The following is a 22,944-nucleotide window of genomic DNA, read 5'->3' on the forward strand; positions in this document are numbered from 1 at the left end:
TATTTGCTTAATAAATATTGAATACTATACTCTTTTGATGGAAATTGTTTACTTTTTTAAGTATCTAGAAACTTTATAGTATGTTCATGTATCACTGGGGTATGAATATGAGGTACCTCATTGGTAAAAACTTTCGTCATACACCAATATGGATAAAACCAACTTAAACACGGGGGGGAAAGCCCTGCAAGCCTTAGTAAGTAAGTTTGGTTAACATAGAACCGTTAAAAATTCACTCAAAAAAAGTCTGGTGAAGAGAATTCTAAGAGAGGCAAAGGGGATACTAAATATCTATACAGTTCTATACAGAACTTAAAGTATATACCATAAAGTATAGATGAATCTTGGGATTTTACTTTTTCAAAACTAAACGTTTTTTGGATGTATCCCCTGAAAGAATCGCTCCAAGACACAAATCCCAGCATCTAAACTTTACCATAAAAAAACAGCTAGAATAGTGTGTTGTAGTCAGACAAGGCAAAATAAGTTTTCATCGTCATTTTTGGCGAGGGAAAAAAAAAGGGACTGCAGACAAAGAGCAGAATCCCATACCCTCATACCCACAGTAAAACACGGATGACATGCTGCTTTGGTGCTGTTTGGCTTCCAGTGCCTCAGCTCCTTTTATTAAAGCATAATAAATTCCAACAAATAAAAATCTGCTTGTCTATGCCAGAAGCCTGAATCTGGGCCATTGTTAGGTTTTTCAACAAGAGGAAAGAAATTGTCGCAATGATATAAAAATCAAGTTTCCCAATGGCCTTCTCTGTCTCTAGTCTTGAATCCAGTTGAAAATCTGCAGTATCAAATACTGTAAGAGGGCAGATTACAGAAGAGACCCCAAGAATCTCACTGAGTTGGAGAATATCTTTTCCATGTGGAACAGGCAATTTTGTCTAACACTGCAGAAAGAGGCTGTTACTCTCGCCAAGGGAGGCTCCACCAAACTAAAATCTGTCTAATGAAAACAACATTTTGTTTATTCCGAATATCCTTATTGCACATGTGGTTCTTTTTATATATTCATTTCAGCTTATTTTCATGAAGAGTGCCAATAATTCTGGAACTGACTAAATATAATTCATTTATATTGAGAATACCTAGCAAGGTTCGTTCTCAGACTCAGAGTCCACTCTATTTAAAATGTTTAATTCTGTAAATGTTAAAATGTATAAAATATAAAGATAGTTACGTTTAAAGTGTCTGTAATGCCTTTTAACCCACACAAACGTTCTACAACTGCAAAACAGTAGCACGATCAGCAGATTTCTATTTACAAATGGTATAAAACTGTGCAAATACAATCTGCAGATAAGCGCTATAGCTCAAAAAAAAAAAAAATAATAATTCTCCAACTACACCCTAGTTGCAATCCTATTTAAAGAGCAGTGTGTAGCTGAAAGGGTTTTAAACACCGCACAGCAATGTTAGATGCAGCGAACACACATTCATGCGTCAGCAACTTAGTCGTGCTGTGTGTTTTACAGGCTTTTTAGTGACATACAGTAAATGTGGACTGCTGTGACTACACAAGGTACTGATGCCGGCCTTTAGAACATTGTGAGGTTACCACAAGAAAGTGCTAACTAACAAACCAGTTTACCAAAGACAGAAGACATACCCGACAGCAGATACTGATGTTATAAGAACTAGACAAAAACACTACTCACCAATTTGTCACCAGACAGGACCTCCAACAACGAGATCAGGTTATGTCCATCCCGCAAATCCTCATAAAGGTCGTTAACATGCTTTCGTACCTGGAACGATAAAAGTTTGAAGTTTTACACATCCGCTAGTAGAACATCAGGTCTGGTCTATTTCAGATGTTTTTATTATACAAACACTGGGACTTGTGTATTTTTTGTCATACATTTCTTCAGAATTTTATGCATCAATTAACAAATACAAAATCAAGTTCTTTCTCTCTCTTTCTGTTGAGCTACACATGGCATTCCTGAGATGTCAGTGATGCTGACCCTTTATCTCCTCCAGACCTGATTGATCAATCTTAATACCCTACTTCTGATTGGAGTTCACATCACTACAGCTGAGTAAGTCCCTATATAATGGATCAGCCACTAAGACAGCATGAAGGTGGATTTGGACTGCAATTGATACAAACAGTTTTGCTATCATGGCTTATAACTAATTGCCCAGATTCATGCTAGCAGGTTGCTACAGTACATCATGTTAACTAAAATTAATGTACAGTAAAACCTCGGATTGCGAGTAACGCGGTTTGCGAGTGTTCCGCAAGACAAGCAAAGATTTTTAATAAATTTTGACTTGAAAAAAGAGCAAGTCAACTGAGCATATTTTTTTCTCTATTGCGCTGCGAAAGTGGGTAATTGTCTGCCCTGCTGGGTCTTTAAAAAAGTACAAATAAATCTCCTCAGATAAGCGTTTCCATTTATTCGCGCAGGCGCTGTGTGTGTTTGGGTCTGTCGATATGTGTGCACATGGGTAATTTGACTATGCGCGCACACATAACGACAGACCCGAACACACACGCACACAGCACCTGCGCAAATAAATGGAAACTTATTATTTTTCAAAGGTAAAGTGCAGGTTAATTTGTTTTATTTTCACTTTATATTTTGTATTAATTATTTTTATGTATTTTTTTTTTTTGGGGGGGGGGGGTATTAGGGTTAGGGTTAGGGGGCTGTGGAACGAATAATTTGAGTTTCCATTATTTTTTATGGGGAAATTACATTTGGTTTATGAGTGTTTTGGAATATGAGCCCACTTCCAGGAATGAATTATGCACATAAGCCAAGGTTCCGCTGTATCTGTTATACAGCTGCATATTTGACCCTACACCACATAGTTTTAATAGAGATTTATGGTCAGGTCATCTGTTATCACCCAAATAAAGTTGAGTTTCTTTCTGAGTCTGGTTCCTCTGGTTCATCACAGGGAGTTTATCGCAGTTAACGCCAGCTTACATTTTACATTTATGGCATTTGGTAAACACCCTTATCCAGAGCAATTAACATTTATCTCATTATACATCTAAGCAGTTGAAGGTAAAAGACCTTGTTTAGGGGCCCAACAGCGGCAACTTGGTGGTGCAGGGGTTTGAGCCAGGAATTTCTGATTAGTACAGTAGATCAATGCCTTAACCACCAAGCTACCCCTCCCCCCTGGATTAGGGATGGATCCCTATTTGTATAAGTTATTATTATTATTATTATGATTATTATTATTATCATCATCTTCTTATGACTTATATTTCAACTTATATTTCTGTAAAATTACCATGATCCAATGTACATTTCTTTTTATCTATATTTCTTGATGTATACTTAATAATAGCAGTGTAAAAATAAAACTAAATTAAACTGCTAAAAAAGGTATTTTAAAGGATGCTGTGTGTGAAATCTTCCATGCCAGTATTTAATCATTTTAAATTGATTATAGAAATTCAATCATTAATTTTCTATACCGCATCTTCTATGCCAAAATTATAATTTTCTTGTGTAAAAGGTGCCACTAATCTTGTTTTTTTTTATTGTAAGATCCTGAAGATTTTTTAGCCGAACAAACTATAACATTTTAACATGTCACAGTTTAAGCATAAAAATAAACATTTCTCACATATATTCATCAGGATCATGTAAATAACATGATTATAAAATTTAAGTCTGAGTCTTTTATTTCCTTTTTACTAACTGCACCAGGATAGCCCTTTTTATATACGAGATTAATACAGCACCATTCTCTCTCCAAGTCGTTTATATCTCTAGGCTGATTTCTTACTCATGAAATCTCATCTTTAGGTTCTTTAGGAATGCATCCAGGCACAAGGTCAGTCCTAAATGACTGTAAAAAGTCACTCGAAATGTTGCCTTACTGACCTACTTTTACCCCATCCCTCCTGCTCCTAATTCCTTAGTCACAACTGTGCAGCCAAAATAGCTCAGGGGCTTTCAGGTCTGAGTCTGTTGCCGTCTGCATGTTACACAATACCACAGACACCCAGTAGAGATCAACCAAACTTATGCTGCATCAAATTCTTTTACTGTCAGTTTTGTTCCATCATCATCATCATTATCTTTCCTGGAAGCATTAGGAAGGAATAACCTTTAAACACCTTCACATTTGCATACACATTCCTGTCCAGTGTAGACATTGCATCATTGAGTAGCTACACATGCCTCTAAGTAGAATTCCTCATGACGTAGAGTTTACTTTGTTCTTAATTAGGTTATTTATAAATGCTTTTTCAGAAAGGACAAAACAATATAGTATGTTCTGTCTCAGTCACTCTTGAAACACTGCTTTAAAAAATATTTGACTGAATTTCTCTTATTTTTTATAGAAATTTACATATTTGACCTTTCCACTTTCCACTCACTTACCACCTGTTCCTTCTATGATCTTTTAAAGAGGACACATTCTTAACAGCCAGTTCGATGTGATCATTTTCCTCTTTTTTAGATATATCGTATGCTGTGCGCTGGATCATATTTATTTATTTTCATCCACACTACAACACATACAGCTATATGGTTGTATGTTTTAATAGGTTTATTATGTTAATTTGGGAATTTAATAGATATAAATATTTGTAATTTTTTTCTTCTTCAGAATTTTTTTAACAAGCTGATAAGATGCCAAAGTAAACAAATGCCATGATTTACACATTACTGATCCATGAATTATGGCATAATTGTTAATTCTGATGGAAACCCAACAAGTCATCGCTTGTAATTTGCAAGGGAGGAATCTCTAAAGTAAGCTCTCAGAGTCAATACAAGCTTTAGCCAGAAGATAATTAGGCTCCATTCAGAACAAATGCTGGCAAACCAGCTTTTTTTTTCTTATATGTGAACCGCACCTTTCCAGCAGAGCAAGAAAATATTCATTACAGAAAGACTAATAAATCATCATCAGGTGTCTGCAAAATAAATATGGACAAACTATTACAAGAGTTGTCCTAGTTGTCTAAGAGTTGTTCATTTTTTTCCAAAAATGTTTTTTATAACAAGCGTACCATATCACTGTAAACCTGTCTACAGGTTAGAGGATCATGTTTTTGTTGACTTGATGACATTCTGTGCAACTAGGTAACCTTTTTTGATCATCATGGAAATTATACCAGTTTCATGAGGACATTGACCCACTCCCAGACATTCAGGGGAAAGATGAACAGCATCACATCTCTGGCATCACATCTCATCATTACTTCTAATACATTTTATTTATAACATTTTTTATTAAAATATGTAAATTCGCCACTTAGGTAACTCTGTGCCAATTCCTTCTGTTCCGTGGATCCAAAACAGTAAAAACTAAACTGCCTCTGTTGTCACAGGTGAAATCACAAATGAACAGATGACACATGCTGTTCTGATAATAACATGCTCAGAACATTTTAAAAATATTAGCTATATCAGTTCCTTTGTGGCAAAAACAGCACAGTGACACCAATAGGGGAAAACAACAGCAACAAAAACTATTGCAACATTTTACAAAGGTACCAATGTAAGTAGATTATAATTAAGAAAAATCACTCAAGAGTGAGTGCGGTACTGCTGAATGTACTGTAGCACAGCCATGATGGCAAGCGAAAGTTAGTGAAATTAACAGGTAAAAGTAGTTTTTAATTATTGGTACTACATAGCCAAAATGTGAGGAGACTAAACCATGGAGGTGGAGTTTCTCTTTATATTCCACTTTAGAACATCAGCTCTGTTAACCTGAATCCCAAATAAATGGAAAGCTAGTGTGCTAGGGTGTACAATCCCTTGTCATACATTCAAAAACAGCCCTTGATCAGGGGTTGGAGAGCGATTTGGAATTTCGCCCCGTGTTCGGAGCTAGTTAGCTGGGAAGTCGTAAATAAAAGATCACAGATGGTTCGGATGCAATTTGGAATGACTTAGTGTTTATTGAGTGTTTTTCAAAATGACGTAACCAATAATAATCAGATGTGTTTTCTTGCTGAAAGTGCTTCTTTGACTGGTTTTAAATGTGAGTTTTGGCAGGAACCTGCTCTTTGCTCAATACTGCAAACCGTACCTAATTTCACACATGCTGCGATTAACGGTTATTTTATATTATATTTTTTATACAATTATAATATTTCAGATAGACATGTTTACTGCTTGACTGTGTAAATAGGGAGACCATATTAGTATAGTAGCCTAGATGAGTAAAGATGTTATTTTTAATTTTGCTCTAAGTGATACATTACATGCAAAAGAATAGCAGGACTTGCTAGGCTGGTGGTGAGAAGAAAGGTTAGTCTCGTGCTGCAGTCTAAATTTACAGGACTTATTCATTGTAGCTAACTGAATTTTTACTTTGTCATGACTAAAAGCATCATTTTGTCAGGGTTTAATATTTTTGTTCAGGTTGAAAAAGTCACACAGTGGATCAGTTAAATCGCAAATCATTATATTTGAACATTATATTTTTTTTGTATACAGGATATCTTTAGTTTTCTTGTAAGGTGCTGTTAGAATAAAGCAATAGCTCTATGACTGTCTCCTCACATAATGTGTAACATAACAGTGTATGAGAAATCTGTAAATATAAACTTAAAACATATTACACAGACGGCTTGTGGAGGCGTTTTCATGTAGGCAGGTCAACACAGTGCTGACTCTTGTGCATCCAAGGCTTCATAAAAAGTCAGTACGCCAGCATGACCTTAGGAGTGTTAAACCATTAGCCTATATAAAGTGCCTCAAACATTGAACTTTACACAAAAAGTTCAGTAATCACCACTTTCTCCTGTATCTGTTTGGGTTTCCTCGGGGTTCAATGCTCTTCTCTTAGCGTCCGAAAAAAAACAGATGAACTGCCTACTCTAAATTGCCCCGAGGGGTAAAAGAGTGTGTAAATGTGTGTGCACGTTGCCCCCTTCAATGATCTGATCCGGGGTTCCCATCCTGCCTCACTTTGGAGATACGCTCCCTATTCATTACAAATCTGTCAATAATAAAGCAGGAACTGAAAAGAAATAAATGACTTGCAGAAGCTGTTTCCTTTTTTTTGAGCACAGACAGCATTTTTTGTAACTGCTGTTTACGCAACACAAAGGTTGTTGTCGGACGAAAGCGCTATCCACCCACTTATGCATGCATGAACTCAAAGACGCCCATTGGTGGCTGTTGCTGTCCTGATAGACAGGAAAGAAAAAGTATCCCTCCCCTACATCCCTCTTACCTCCCAGAGAGTACGGAAAGTTTAGCTTCCAAGCACTCTCTGCATTATTAAGATTCAAAGTTGAGATTGAACATTGTGAGCAACAGACATTTTGTCTTCGCTTTTGGTTTCAAAGACCTGACCTAAACCTCTTACTATTATTGGTATTATTATTATTATTATTATCATCATCATCATCATCATCAAGGCCATTTTATTGTTCTTCCTTTATCCCACCCTGGAGTTTTTTATTATCTTTTCATTACACACAAAAAAAACAAAGTCCTACCTTGAGGAGATGCTGGTTGATCCATTTTGTAAACGTCTTTTTCTGCACTCGGTCTCTTTCATCTGTAAAAACAATAGGTTTAAATTTAGTGTTGGTTTGACGTTGTACGCTACAAAGGGGAATGTTATATCTGTATGCCTATATGTATTAACAGTATAAAAGCAGCACTGTACTCATGTTTTCTTATTTGTTTTTATGTATATAATGTAAATTAGCACAAAGTAAAACAATCAGGACAATCGTGTACAGCAACACTATTGTTTTCCAGCATTAACACCCCACCTGCAGCCCTCATTTATAGTCTCAGATCAAACCTTGACTTATCGCTATGATGATAATATTCTTTCTGAAAATAAACTGTGCATTACAGTACAATAACTACGACTGTGTGTACAATTAAAAGGATATAAAACACACAGTTAAATAGGATGTTTCCCTGCCATGTGATTCACATATTCTGAAAGGAAGTATATTTATAGAAAGCTGCATTTAAAAGAGGAGAAAAAAAATCGTGGTCTCCATGAGGCACCGGCTCCATTACGTACTATTCCTGACCACAGTATTTTCTTTTTCCTGTAACTACGGTGACAGTCTTCCCCACACCCATGCCTCATGTCTCACACACACAAGCACCAGTGTCCCAGTTAATTCTGTAAATGCACATGGAGAGATTTCATTAGCCAGTAAAAGTCCTGCATTATTCACAGAGTTGGCGCTGCCAATTTAGCAGACTGTGAAATAAATCATCACGATTTTCTGTGTTTTAATTACCATATTACTTAGTAGATGCACGGTGTATTGAACTCGTCACAGCTTTTTCAATACTGATCCTGACTAATAAACTAAATTTATTAAGTAACGATGGATACGTCCGGTGCAGTTCAAGATTAATCAAACTGCGGATGTTAATTTGACTCACACATGGTGGCTAAAGCAGCAAATGCAAGGACAAAGAGGAACGTCAATGAAGACAAAGACCTTCAAATTTACTTTTTATGTTTAGTAAGACACAAGCTGTGTTATAAATATTTCTACTGTAAAACAGCCAAGATGAGCAACTTTCCCAACTAACATCACAATGTCAACTGCGATTCGATTGCCAATATCCTGAAATAGCCAATTATTATATTAATCCTAATAAGAATCTGTGACAGCGGCATCTCAACAAATCTCTACATGCTTAATATGGAAAAAGTAACATGCATAGAACATTCCTTCAATTTAAGTGCTTAGAACATAAGACATGACATAAATTACACTACTTCAGCCGACAAACATCTAATGCTCCACAATCTTCCACCCTGGAAAGGGAAGCGCCACATGTTTTGCAATAAAAAGCTTCATGGACTTTTGACTCGTTATCACAGACAAACGCAACCTTTCCCCCCCTTTTCCCCAAACACATTCTACAGAGCGAAAGAAGGAAGCAGGCTCGTCAGGCAATAAAGAGGCAGAGTAAAGCGAAAGGAAGTGGAGAGAAGCTACTGACCCATGCAGCACATGAGCATCACCAGGTGAGCCCTGATCTCCCTGTCGCTCTTCAGAAGACTCAGCATTGTGCCAGGTGACTCGGCCACTCTCACAACTCCATGCAGGTCTCATATTCCTGCTGTGGAAAACGCGTGTAGCTGAGGGAGTGACTCCTAAACTGCTGAAATGCCTTACACTAATACTCCCTCCTTCTCTCGCGCTCTTGTTTTTTAACGCGCACGGTGCCGAACGAGTTCTGTCAGGTTTTCCAGCGTCACTTGCTGACTGGGCGACTTAGTGAGAGAGCGACTGCGGCACATGGGGAATGTTTACTTTGTGGTAAAGGAGGGTGTGAAAGACTTGAACGTGACCTGCTGCTTAAAAACTGGTCCAAAGGATGAGCCGACTGACTATTTTGGCACATATTGGATTTTTTTATTTTATTTATTTTTATTGGAATGCAAAAGTTGTTTGTTTTGTTTGAGAGAGTTTCAGAGAGCCACGATGTGTGGCAGTGTCACGTCGCTTCTTATTTCAGGACGATGTGATCAGGGGAATTGTATGGTTTGTGCAAAGTGTCTGTGATTAAACATTTGTGATTAGGAGTCGTTGCAATAATAAAATAATAAAACAATTATCTCTTAATGGCATATAACTGCCTACTGTGCAACTATTACTGTGGCCTGGACAAGAAATTATTAACAGTTATACTCTTATCACACAACCTTATAATGTTTATCGATACAGACTAGAGCAATTTCTGCCATATAACCATGACACTAAGTCATATTCTCTCGCAGTGAAAGTGAAAACATATCTAATCATGATTTTGTTTCAATTTATGGAACATAAGGTTTTATTTATGTATATAATATCAAAACTCATATGTTCATGTACAGTACCATTAGAATGTTTTACATTGATTCTGTAAAGCTGCTTTACAGTACATCAATGACCAGCACTATATGCTGTAAACAAAATGGAATTGAATTGAACTTAACTGATTAAACACAATTACCTAGGGACTATCTGGACACAGATGTTCATTTCTACCACATAAGCAATTACAATCCCGGGAGAATTCTGCCCCCTTGAGGACTATAGCACGAAAGTGTGCATTTTTATACTGTATATCTACATAGATTATAGGGTACAAGTTAAAAGGATTTATTTTTCTACATTCTAAAACAATACTGGATTCTTTTTTTAAAACTATAAAATAACAATAACAATAACAACAACAACAGTCAGTTATTCAGACGGTTCTTGCAAGAACAGTATTGTCAAGTGCATTTGCAAAACCCATCAAGCACCATGATGAAACTGGCTCTCAACTGCTTATTTAAAGATATGCCACAGCATATCTGGACTTTAAGTAGGCCACTCCAAAAACTTAACAGATCATTGTTCTTCTCAAATGCGCAGTCACAAACTGTTCAAAGTTTTCTTTATTTGTGAATAATTGCTCTCACTAGGGTTCGCTTGAGTCCCAAAGCCTTAAAAAATGGCTTGGTAAACCTTTCCAGACTGATACAGGTAAACTATTTTGTTTCTTGAATTTCTTTAGACCCGACAAGAAATATTGCTTTTTGAGATATTTATTTGGATAGATTTTCATAAAGGTCAGGTCCTCCTCTGAAACCTGTGCCATACAACACCTCAGAGCTGGTTAAAGGTGACTATGTGACAGTCACCATATCAGTTATTGAGTATCTGATAACAAGATACTGATAAATTGGTTCCCTAGTGATCATAATCACATTATATCTAATAAATTCATAAACAGTCTTCTCTAATCTCTCTTAAACGTGTCCATGCATGCTCCTCTAATTTTTTTGGGCAGCTGTCAAAATGTCTGTCACTAAATAATCAGAATGTGTTCTGTTGTAGTTCTGATTATTTCCAACAGGTGGAAACGTTGTAGCCTGGAAAGCTTTTAGACACCGGACTACACACACACACACTGGACAACAAATTTGTGTTGCAAAAATGGTTGGGACGAAAACTAAGCCAACTAAAGTTGCCGTTTACATTGGCTGTAGACAATCTTAGTCTTGAGTGGATAAAACAGCGGATTAACACCATATCTGGTTGTCCAGATTAGTTTTAGGGACATTAAATATGCATTTATGTACACTACGCGTGATAGCTTATTTTGACTGTTCTTAACTCAGCTGGAATCAAGGTAGCTATCCTGTCAGCTAAAATATGTATAGTAGCTAAATCAGTCCTTAATACTTGTAGTATGGTTGTTATATAACACATGGACCTGAGCCACAACTCTGATGAGAACTTCCTCTAGAATCAATCTGTCACTCCACAAAAGACTAAAACGTTAATGCAATCAAGACTGCTTTGAAATGGTTTTCCGGCACAAATTCTTGTGTTAAAATCAAAGCTTATCCTTTATCCTACAAATTTCCTCGGCTGACAGGTCAGGGATGCAAAACTGAATTTTCATTATAACTGTTCTCATAGAATCGAGGGGACGTTTCTGGTATACCTCATCATTTTAGGTGATGATGCACAGAACTCAATCGGCTTGGTAGATGGTGGTAGTATTAAGTCAGCTTGTGTCGTTCTTGTAATTAAGTGCCACGTCTACAGTAGGTCTCATCAGTGCACCTGTACAATTAAGTCAGGCAAGTTTTGCCTTCTGGGCCACTTTTTGTGGTGCAGGGTTGTAACACTGTTAAGGATGAGGGTAAATTCCCAGCTGTTACTAACGACAGGCATAGGAGATTTTTTTAAGAAAAAAAATTAATAGTCGCCTGGCCATTTACACACAATGCATTTTCTAACTAAGAAAAGCCAAAGGTTTATACTGTAAATTACATAATACTTATAATATACCTAAATACCAAACATAATACTTATAATACAGTTAAGAACTCCTTTTCTTGTGTCTGTATTGCAGATACTAACCTGGTGATAATGCAGACATGATTTTGATGCTACAAGTTACAAGAAACATAACACAAAATCTGGAGCTCCTCTGATTTTCCAGGTCTTTTATATCTAGTGCAAAAATGAAAGCTGCCTTTTAAAAGCAAATAGACAATCTAAAGCGTACAAAATGGTTTGTCTTTAAAAGGTTAATGGGTTAAAATGTTGGCTTTAACAGCTTGTTTCTAAAATAAACCTTTTTTTTTTTTAAAGATATCACATTTTTACTTATAAAGATGCACCAATGCAGGGATACCATAAATTATTCTGGTTCATCTGCACCAACAGCACTTTATCTCCCCTTCGCACAGCCCCTTCTCCCACTCATTTCAAAGTGAGTGTAATAGCAACAACTTTAATGAAAGGAGCAAGTGGGACTATCTTTTTGTCTTTACTTTAAGTTAAACATCATTAAGTAAAAGTAGGATTGAGCTTAGCACTGCACCTCTTGGTCGCCTGGCAGCATCTATGTTCTGTGACAACAATAACAATAGTGAAAGTAAAATACGACTATTTATTATGTCTCACAAACACAAACGGCGACGGTGTTATAAGCCACGTGGGTTATAAAGATAACCTTGTCACGTGTAAAAACGTGTTTACATGTGCACGTGCATAAATTGAAACCTGTATGACAGAAACAGTGGTAACATTATGTTGCCCTGCAGTGTATAGGCATTCTTGCCCAGGGTGTACCCTGCCTCGTGGCAGGAGCCTCCTACGATGAAAATATAAATGAAAATAATAAATTCAATTTAATTTTATTTTAAGGCTTTTAATTAGGGCTGCACGATTTGGGAAAAATGTCATATTGCGATTATTAAGGTCAAAATTGCGATTTACGATTGCGATACGATAAACAAGTGGTATGACTCAACTTGCTTGTTATTAAGGAAAATCCACCCACATTACTAATAATGCAGAAATTTAAATTTCTGAACTGAGATGTAGTGTACAGAGCAATCTAGCAACTATGAACAATGTTTTCTAATTAAAACAAAATTGTACAAATTTAAATAACAGTAACATCTTTACATTATTGAATTAAATACATTAAATTAACTTTAAAATAAAATTAAAAAGTAAAAAGTACAGATAAATAAAACAAATACCTATTTAAAATTTTTTTTTTTTTACATTTTGTCCCAAAACAGGGACATTTAAGGAGGATGTAACATATACTTTATTGGTATTCTTATTAAATCACTCACCATTTTTAATCTAATGATGAAGAAGAGATTAAAGGAAAGAAAAGTGTCCTTTAAACATATTAATTTTAGAGTCATACACTCTCGTACACTGTATTTCCATTTGTTCTTAAATAAATCTGTTAATAGCTGTCCTCTCTAACATACAGTTAAGTAGCTTTAAATAGCTTTAAAAAATTAAATTAATTTAACTTACCGATGGCCAAATAAAGTCTATGCCCGAAGCATTGTAACCTAGTCCAGTGATTAAGTGCCACTGCTTTGGCGATGTTGTCTGTTGTGACAGAGACCAAACCATCCCTACAGGGGTCCCATGCAGCCAGTGCCTCTCTCAAACTCGCGGCTACAGTATGTTCTCTCCGGTGTGATCGTCAGGGAAATACCATGTTTGCAGGCAACGGCTTTTCAGTTTAAACTCATTGTGCGCGGTTAGGCTAATATATGGCTCAGTCGTCCTGCTTGACCAAAGGTCCGTAGGAGTTAAAAAAATTTTCACTGCAGTTATTTCAAGTTCAACGTCGCTACGTCACTTACTGAGACTTACAAACACATCTGTAATAATGTGTTGTTTTGTTTTGCTCACACTGGGTTGTGCTTTGTTTGGTCTTTTTACTACTCTTGGCTTTTACCGCGATGCATTTATCATACTTTTCTGTGTTGCTTCAGGTGCTGATATAAATTTGTCGTGTTGCCACCTGATGTAGCGACTTTAGTTTTGCCAATTTTGCGCAGTAGCTCTTTCTGCTTAGTGTCCGATATCCTGAAACCAAAATATCGCCAAATAACAGAGCTTGCATATTTTCAAGTTCAGCGTCGGTCTCTTCTGTATCCATTTTCTTCCGTCTCCACACTGCGCTGCGGAAAGTCACGTGACCACCAGCACGCGCGCTACACGAGTCTGACTGGTTATTTTTTATTTTTGACATAAAAAATGGCCATACAGCACTTAGAATGAATGTCTTGTTACGTCCGCGAACGCATTTGTTTATTTAATATAATCGCAACATTTGCTGTAATGTAATCGCATAGGCTGACATTGCGATTGCGATTGCGATATCGTTAATCGTGCAGCACTACTTTTAATCAAAGTCACTGTCACAAAGCAGCTTTGTAGAATCAAAAGAAAATTAGGGCAATGTGTAAGACTATATATATATATATATAAATGAGGCGAATTTCCTGTCCAAAAAATATTTACTGTTATTAGAATGAAACATAAGTTATGTAAAAAAAAATATTTACACAATTGTACTTTCCAGGAAGCACAACTACATGTAATAAATTCATTAGGTACACCTGTTCAACTGCTTATTAACGCAAATTTCTAATCAGTCAATCACACGGCAGCAACTCAATACGTTTAGGCATGTAGACATTTTAGGCATGTAGAAGTTTTGCTGAAGTTCAAATCAAGCATCAGAATAGGAAAGAAAGGTGATTTAAGAGACTTTGAACATGGCATGGTTGTTGGTGCCAGACGGGCTGGTCTGAGGATTTCAAAAACTGATCTGCTGGGATTTTCACACACAACCACCTCTTGTTTTGTTTTTTGTTTTTTACAGAGAATGGTCTAAAAAAGGGAAAATATAAAATGAGTAACAGTTGCCCTGTTGTTGCCCGAGGTCAAAGGAGAAAGACCAGACTGGTTCAAAATGATAGAAAGGCACCAGTAATTTAAATAACATCCCATTACAACTGAAGTGTGCTGAAGAGCATCTCTGTATGGACTTGTTGAACCTTGAAGCAGATGGGCTACAGCAGCAGAAGACCACACCGATGCCACTTCTGTCAACTAAAAACAGGAAACTGAGGCTACAGTTTACATGGTCTCACCAAAATAGAACAACAGAAGACTGGAAAAATGTTGCTTGGTCTGATGAGTCTTAATTTCTGCTGCCACATTTAGATGGTAGTGTCAGAATTTGCCATAAACAACATGAGAGCATGGATCCGTCCTGCCTTTTATCAACAGTTCAGGCTGATGGTGGTGTAATGGTGTGGGGGAGACCTTCAGCCTCTTAGTATCACTGGAGCATCATGTAAATGCCACAACCTACCTGAGTATTGTTGTGACCATGAACATTCCTTTCTGACCACAAAATAATGCACCATGTCACAAAGCGCCATGTCAAAAATCATCTCAAACTGGTTTCTTGAACATGACAATAAGTCCACTGTACTCCTTCTACAGGCACCAGATCTAAATCCAACAGAGCACCTTTGGGATGTGGTAAAACAGGCAACTCGTGATGATATCATATCAATATGGACCAAAATCTCTTAGAATTTTTTTAAGTACCTTGTTGTATCTAGACCATAAAAGATTAAGGCAATTCTGAAGGCAAAATTTGGCCCGACCCAGTACTGGCAATGTGTACCTGAAGAAGTGACTGGTGAGTGTAAAAAAAAAAAAAAAAGTACTACAAAAGCTTTTTTTTGAAGAAGCACATCAACAGGTTGTTGCAGGACATTTCAGTGTGCAACTTCATCATTGATATCTGTTCTAGCATTATCAGGGCTGTGTCCCTAATCAGTTTAATTGATTAATGAGGAATTTATTTCTATATGCAAAGCAGTGCAGATGTGCAGTAGATTTCAGGCCTGGTACTGATAATGGAAGTTCTCATATTCAGTCTGACAAAATGTGCCTTCCTATTTCTATATAATCAATATACGATATACATATGAACATATAAAGCAAATACAGAAGAATATATGTTCTGCTTCTCTGGAAACATCTCTATATCTTCTTATTTAAAAAATTATCCAAATCATCCAATCATGGGGCAGAGGCACAAAGCCTAAAATCATGCAGAATCAGGTCAAGAGCTTTAGCTAATATAAATCAGAATGAGAAAGGAAAATGTGATCTCAGTAGCTTTGAGGTTGGCTGGTTGCTCGTGCTGTTGTGAGCATTTCAGGAACTGCTGATCTCCTGGGGTTTTTATACACAACAGCCATTTTATACACAACAACGAGACTGAAGAGAAACGAAAAGTGAGCGTGAAGTTAGCAAAAACATCAAAAAACATTGAGAACTGTACAAAGGAGAATGTCCAGTCTGGTTAAAGCTGACACGAAGGCTACCAGTCTCACCATTCAGAAGAGAAATCTCTCAACACATTAACACAATGATCCTTAAGGTACTGTAAATGGGCTACAACAGCAGAAAACCACACTGGGTTTCTCTTAAACTTGACATTAGAAGATCGACAAAACATGACCTCATCTTTTTCCAATCTTCCACTTCTCAGTTTGGGTGAATCTGTGCCAATTGCAGCCTTAGATTCCTGTTTGTGACTCAGATTGGTTAAATCTCCTCAGACATGTTTAGGAAATTAAAGTACTGTTGTGTCTACTTCAAACTTCTGCAAATTTTTTTTAAGTTAAAAAATAAGATGATTTCTTCATCCTAGCTTGTTTGCTGCCAGAGCTCAAGTTAGTTCAGTACTGTAATGGGGCTCAGGGACAGCCTGTGATTTGGTGAGGCAGTTGGTGTTACTTTATGGAGGGTAATGTTCAACTATAATTAGACTCTTCAGTGAATCATGGGTCTCGTGTCATGCCCACAACAAGGTAATCTATGCCAGTTTAGTGGCATCCTACCAGCCTTTTAGTTTTTGTGCAATGAGTAATTTTTATACCTTAACTATTTCATTTGTCGATTGTATCACTTTAATTACTGTATATTCATAGTGTAAAAGTTAAAGGGACTGACATTTTGTTTATCTGCCTTTTGCCATTTAGCTTTGATTATGGTGTGCAATTTGGAAGCTAATTCATATTTCAAAATGGTTTCTTACTTCCCTGACTTTTCTGTCTTTCATAATTTGAGTCCTGAAATATGCCCGGGCCATACGGGAAGACAAAGCATCGCTATATGTGCTGCCTTTCTTTTCTTCTGAACTAATTTGTTCTATAAACTCAACATTTCAGCACTACACCTCCAAATTTTACAAATAAAAATTATGTATTTTAGTATTTCTTAGAAACCATTTTGAAGTGGTCACAAAGGGCTCCTTAGTTCATTCTGTATTTCAATGTATTAAGGAGGCAAGCACAAAAAGGGTCTATTATTATTGTATGCTTTCTTATTAGTATAAAAGTTTTTTTTCCTCTACTTCTTCTTCTTACTATTTTTTTATTATTATCATTATTTTCCACTCTTTTGCTAAAGTATGAGATCATATCTCCACAATGCAGTTACATCTGAGAACAAACTTCTCACATAGTCAGAACATTGTCCTCTCAAATACAGAGATATACGAAAAAGCAAGGAAATTATTTTTTATTTATTTTTTGTGTGTCACAATGTTTCTTTTTAGCCTTCATTATAATCTTAAAACACTAGATAGCAGCACCAGGGGTGGTAGCATACACAGCTAAGAGCTTACGAGTGGTAACCTAACACTACGTCCACACAGTTCATTTGATTCAATGCTTAATGATTTATGTCATTTATCTTAGATGTTATCTTACTTTCTTATCGGGTACATGGCCACCAGAAACTACGTCAGAGCCAACACGTCAGCTATGATGTAATTAATGTAGTATGCGATTTGTGTGGGTATGTCGGCTACAAACGTCGATTGTAAACAATACACAATACTCTTCAGCCACTCCTCATCACTTCATATTTTGCTTTGAAAGAGCCAGACTTCCTTGGATTTTAATGTAGTCTTGAGGAATAGTTCTCCAGCCTTCCTCATATTCACTTCTGTCCCTGTACCAGATCAGTTTCAGAGGAATAATTGTGTTTGTTAATCCAGGCATAAAAAACATCTACCTTAAGATAAACCAGCGAGACACAGATGCAGACGAGGACAGATGATCAGGCTAATGATTAGTATACGGGTGACGCCGAATGCTGAGTGGCTAGAACAGACGAAAGGGGAAATGAGGTTGCTGCTGAGGTTGTTACATAAACAACCAAATTTTTGCAGCATGTCAGAGTAAAGAGTGGTTTCCATTTCTTTAATTTAATGTATTTTAACATAAAGAAATGAAGTGTGACTTTTGCACAGTACTGTATACTGTATGTGTAGAAACTAAACTGACAAACTCAATTTTACTGATTGCAGTTCACACTGTGTGTATGAATTGAGCTTGAACCTCACCCTTGCCCTCTTAGTGACTGAGCCTAGCGACTGAGACAGAGAAGTAAATTAAATCTTCCTTCTTTACTGGTGTTGAAGACAGAGTGTCCGTAAGGGTGGGTGGCTTGAGCACTTTGACTTTTTTCCCCCTTAAACTCAACTGACTTTCACCTCCATTTCTCGTTCTGACCTTATCATTTGCTTCGGCTCTTTCTTTCCTGCTCTTCCCTCCTCATCTCCTGCAGTTCCCTCACTTAAAGAGAGGTCACCTGACTGCTGTCCTGGATTTCTTTTCTTATCTGGTGCTACGCTGGAGGGAAGGGGGGAAGTTTGCTTGATGTTTCATGGTCAGTTATGAATGGGTCATTACTGCCACATTTCTTATTTTTTTATCCAAATTCCTCTCCATCTTAAACCTGTCCCTGAAGGACTTCCACCTGATCCTTCACACTTCCACATTTGAAATACAAAAAAATAAATAATAAAAAAATAAAAAATCAACTAAAGGATTGTTAAACATATTTAACAAGAAGCTCTACGCTGCATTAGTGACATGCCTTGTAACTGTGTAATCACTATCATTTTACTATTTATGCTAACTTTGCTACTTAATTAATATAGAAATTTGTCACATATTATGAATAGCATCACAGTCATTTGAATCAGGTGGATCGATTTCTGTGCAATAGCATTACATGCTAACTGGAGTCCACAGGAACTAAACTCCACAACCAGACATACAGTATGCGTACCAGATGTGTCCATTAATAGCATTGAGATGATGTGACATGATGCACTGTTTTAAAGTAGAGCCACATGCTGGCTCATGCTAGAAAGTACTCAGGGGGGTTGAACTCCAAACCCACACGAAGGCCCAACAGCTACACCATCCTTCATCCATAGTCATGATTTTCAGAGTGATTTTGAAAGCTAGGCATTATTCCAAACTTGATTTGTTTAGCCCTGCACTGTAGTTTGAAAACCTTGCTCAACCTTCATCAAAGCAACATGATCCAAGCAAACGAAACCACAACTCTGGATGTCATTCCATTAAAAGTGAATTGGGAGTGCCAGTTAGATCCGTGTGAACTAATCAGAAGGAAGCGCGCACTACTTAGGATTCACAGCATATACGTACTGTAGAGTGGTCATCCAAAGGGTAATTACTATGTATTATCTCACGCAAATATATGATCTTACATTAAGTGATTTCATTTGAAACTTTAAGGGCTACTATAAAAAAAAAAAAAAATCATATTTCAGGAAACAATAGTACGTCTTGCTTTCAAATTTATTTCACTTCTCAGGAACACACACTGATGCCCTCCAACAGCTTGTGGCCTTCCTCTGTAGCCACAGAGTATAAATAGTCAAGGCTTAGCTTGTAGTAATAAATAAATAAAATGAAAGTGCCACATCCTGACATTAGGTTATTAGTGTGAGCTTTTGACTTGCACAACTCAGCATAGCAAGACCCAATCATGTTGTATAAATTAAAAATTACAGTATGTACAAAAACAATTGTAATTTTATAGTATAATAGGTAGGGATGCACCGAAATTTCGGCCGCCGAAAATTTTCGGCCGAAATAGCATTATCGGTTTCGGCCGAAACGTAAGAAAGCGCCGAAAATAAAAGCCGAAATTGTCGCCACGCCTCTCCCATCCTCCCGTCTCGTTCGCGCTGTCATTACGCATCAAACACGGAGTATGTCGGCGGTTTGGAAGCACTTCAAAGTTTCAGATGAGGACAGCAAAGTTGCAATATGCAACATTTTTTTTAATACAAACAAAAAGAAAATATTTTAAACATGTTTTTTAATGAAGCCATTTTCGGTTTCGGTATCGGTTTTCGGCCAAGTGCATCCAAAAATTTCGGTTTCGTTTTCGGCCCAGAATTTTCATTTCGGTGCATCCCTAATAATAGGTATATATTACATATTTTAAATTCTGAATGAGACGAACTAATAAATTTATTTTATGATATACAGTAAGAGCGTTTTCCATTCAAATTTCAAATTAGCATGTGCCCTATTCCCGTGGGCTGACTGCGATGAAACAAAGCCTATATGTTACTGAGCTCAGCCAAACACATCTGTGAAAACTACATTAAAATCTGTTGAGTAGTTTTGATGAGTGTACAAACAAACAAAAATGAAAAAAGACAGACGAAAATTCCAAAAACCATGTTGATGTGATTTGTTGCTCATCAATTAATTTTTTTTTTTTGTGTACAAACACGTCAACTTTACTTTATTCAATTCAATTCAATTTTATTTGTATAGCGCTTTTAACAATTGCCATTGTCTCAAAGCAGCTTTACACAATCAAAAGAATTATTTAAGTTTGAAATGTATAGTATTTATGTATAGTACTTATACATAAATAGACTATAATACAGAACAATATATTAATATTTAACAAAATGGTACACAAAAGGTCTCTGAACTACCTATTTTGATTTAAATCTCTAATTATGTGTTTTAATTGTTCACATTGGACACGGCTGACCCTGGACAAGGTGTTGCTTACCAAGACATAACAAACAAAAGAAGACGGAGACAAACTTGCACTGTATGAGACATTCCTCTCATGCCCCACTACTGAGACAGAGGAGAGGCTGGCTTTGGAAATATGTCCATGAGACAGACCATATGTACTAAGCCCTGAAGGCTTCAACATAACCATTACTGCCAAACAGAACCCAGTAAAACATGATCTTGACGGTCCAGTCACTGACCTCTCTGTTCAGCTCTCTCTCGAGATATAGGCTTCCTGTAAACTGTGATTAACTCTTCCTGCCTCATTACTTTTCCAATTGTTTTTTTTTTTACAGCTACAATCTTGAATCTGAAGTAATGAGGAACTGAACCGAGCTTATCTTGCTCCAAATTCAACCTACAAGAAAACTTTACATGCACTAATTAATAATGTTAATATTTTGGGTTAATAATGTGGGTTTAATTTTGGGTTTATTTTATTAATAAGCAAAGTAAGTAAGCAAATGGTTGACTGGTATTAGATGTGTTGCTGTCTGCTTTACAGCTTCATTAAAAACTGACTAATTGTATACCATGGTGTGGGGTTGCTTGTGTTGAATACTGGTTACTGGGTATGCTTTAAAAATGTCATACAGACTGCTCCATCTAAGCCTCTCTACATGGCCCTGATGAAACATCTCCTCCTGTCATAGAGGTAGTGTGAAGTGTTTAACAGGAGTTCATGGCCACCTGCTAAAGTCAGCCAGGCAGCAGCTGAAAGGCCAGAGGCTGCGTCATCGTACGGTAACCAGAACCTTAACCTCAGCGGTAGGTCAGAGCCAAAAGAAAACAGGAAGAGAGAAAGTAATAAGCTCCAGGATGTTTTTAAAAATTCCTTGCCACTTCTAAACATGATTCAGGAGACAATCGTGCACTAATGTATGTATGTTTAATACAGAGCTCTAAGGCAGGGCGTGGCACGAGCACAGTGATGTGTATTGATTTTTTTTTTGTCTCAGCTATTAGTGCACAACCACTCAGTCCTGAGTCAGACTCTGCGTAATACAGTAGAGCTGAAAGGGTTTAAGGTTTAAATACAATGAGTGACAAACGAAAGGAAAAAACAGGAGATGTGCTTTGTGTCCACATGTCCTCCTAAACAGAAGCATTACTGGAAATCAATACCAAAATTACTTCAAATAAATTTTCATCCAAATATCCATCCAGCCACTAATTCTCTACATCGCTTAGTTCTGCTCAGGGCCGCAATGACAGCAGGAGAAGCAGAGATGCCCAGACATCCCTGTCTCCAGCAGCCTCCTCAAGCACCTCCCAGGAGATCCACAAGGAGATCCACTCCAAGGCCAATCATCCAAGGAGATCCGCTTACAGGCCAATCATCCAAGGAGATCCACTCCCAGGCTATCTGAGAGATATAATCCCTCCAGCGTGTCCTTGGTCGGCCCCGGTGCTTCAGACAAGCTGGATATGCCTGGTGAACTTCCAACAGAAGTCTCCCAGGGGAAATCCTTATCAGGTGTCCGAACCACCTCAACCCGTTCCTCTCGATAATCAGGAGTAGTGTTTTTACTCAGAGCTCCTTTAGAATTTCTCGGAGGGCAAGCCGGACCACAATACGAAGCAAACTCATGTCAGCTTTTTATATTGCAATCCTGTTCTTTTGGTTAAAGTTCATGACTTGTTAAGTGGCGGGAGAGTGTGGGGCCTTTATGGGCCTCATAGTTTTTGGCAGTTGAAACGGTTTTATGGGTATCTTCATCCAATGGCTAAACATATCGTTTTAGCTGTGAGTGTCATCCAGGGTGACTGCTTCTCTTACACCCAATGCTACCCAATACTGAATGGGTTTTAATTAAGGAAGAAAACTGTAAATCCTAAGTGATGACCTTAACAGTAACAGCATAACAACGGTTCTTACTATGTAGCTGTTCTCTGTGAATTCTCAGAATGTTGACTTTTGGAAGAGACTAATTTGCTTTAACAAAAAAGTTGACGTTTTTGTTTCTCTACAGACCCTTTGTAAAATTGTACAATGTCTGGCACAAAAGTGAAATTAAGCATAAATGTATGTAGTTAAATTTGTCCAGTGCTTTCAATTAATCTCAAATATATTTTCCATGCTGAAATCAGACACAACTGCAAGATTTCTTTTTTAAGTAATGCAGTTGCATTCTGGATTATTTTTTAAAGCGACACAAGAAATATTAACCGTCATGGATGATGTCTTATTTTATGCTGTGTAAGATTTTCCAGTACTACAGTATTTACTTAAAT

The 22,944-nt window shown here is 37.1% G+C and overlaps 1 protein-coding gene across 1 annotated transcript in view; it reads right to left on the reverse strand.

The window, feature by feature from the left end:
* dst (dystonin) overlaps positions 1 to 22,944 on the reverse strand; it is a 140,766-nt gene that overhangs the window by 95,162 nt on the left and 22,660 nt on the right. Inside the window, exons 5-6 of the mRNA XM_053502886.1 lie at positions 7,451 to 7,512; positions 1,671 to 1,760 (exon numbers count right to left, since the gene is read on the reverse strand). Of these exons, the coding sequence (XP_053358861.1) occupies positions 1,671 to 1,760; positions 7,451 to 7,512 (152 nt within the window). The remainder of the gene's footprint in view (positions 1 to 1,670; positions 1,761 to 7,450; positions 7,513 to 22,944) is intronic.

The sequence above is a fragment of the Clarias gariepinus genome, chromosome 8, assembly GCF_024256425.1.
Source record: "Clarias gariepinus isolate MV-2021 ecotype Netherlands chromosome 8, CGAR_prim_01v2, whole genome shotgun sequence".
NCBI classification, from domain to species: Eukaryota; Metazoa; Chordata; class Actinopteri; order Siluriformes; family Clariidae; genus Clarias; species Clarias gariepinus.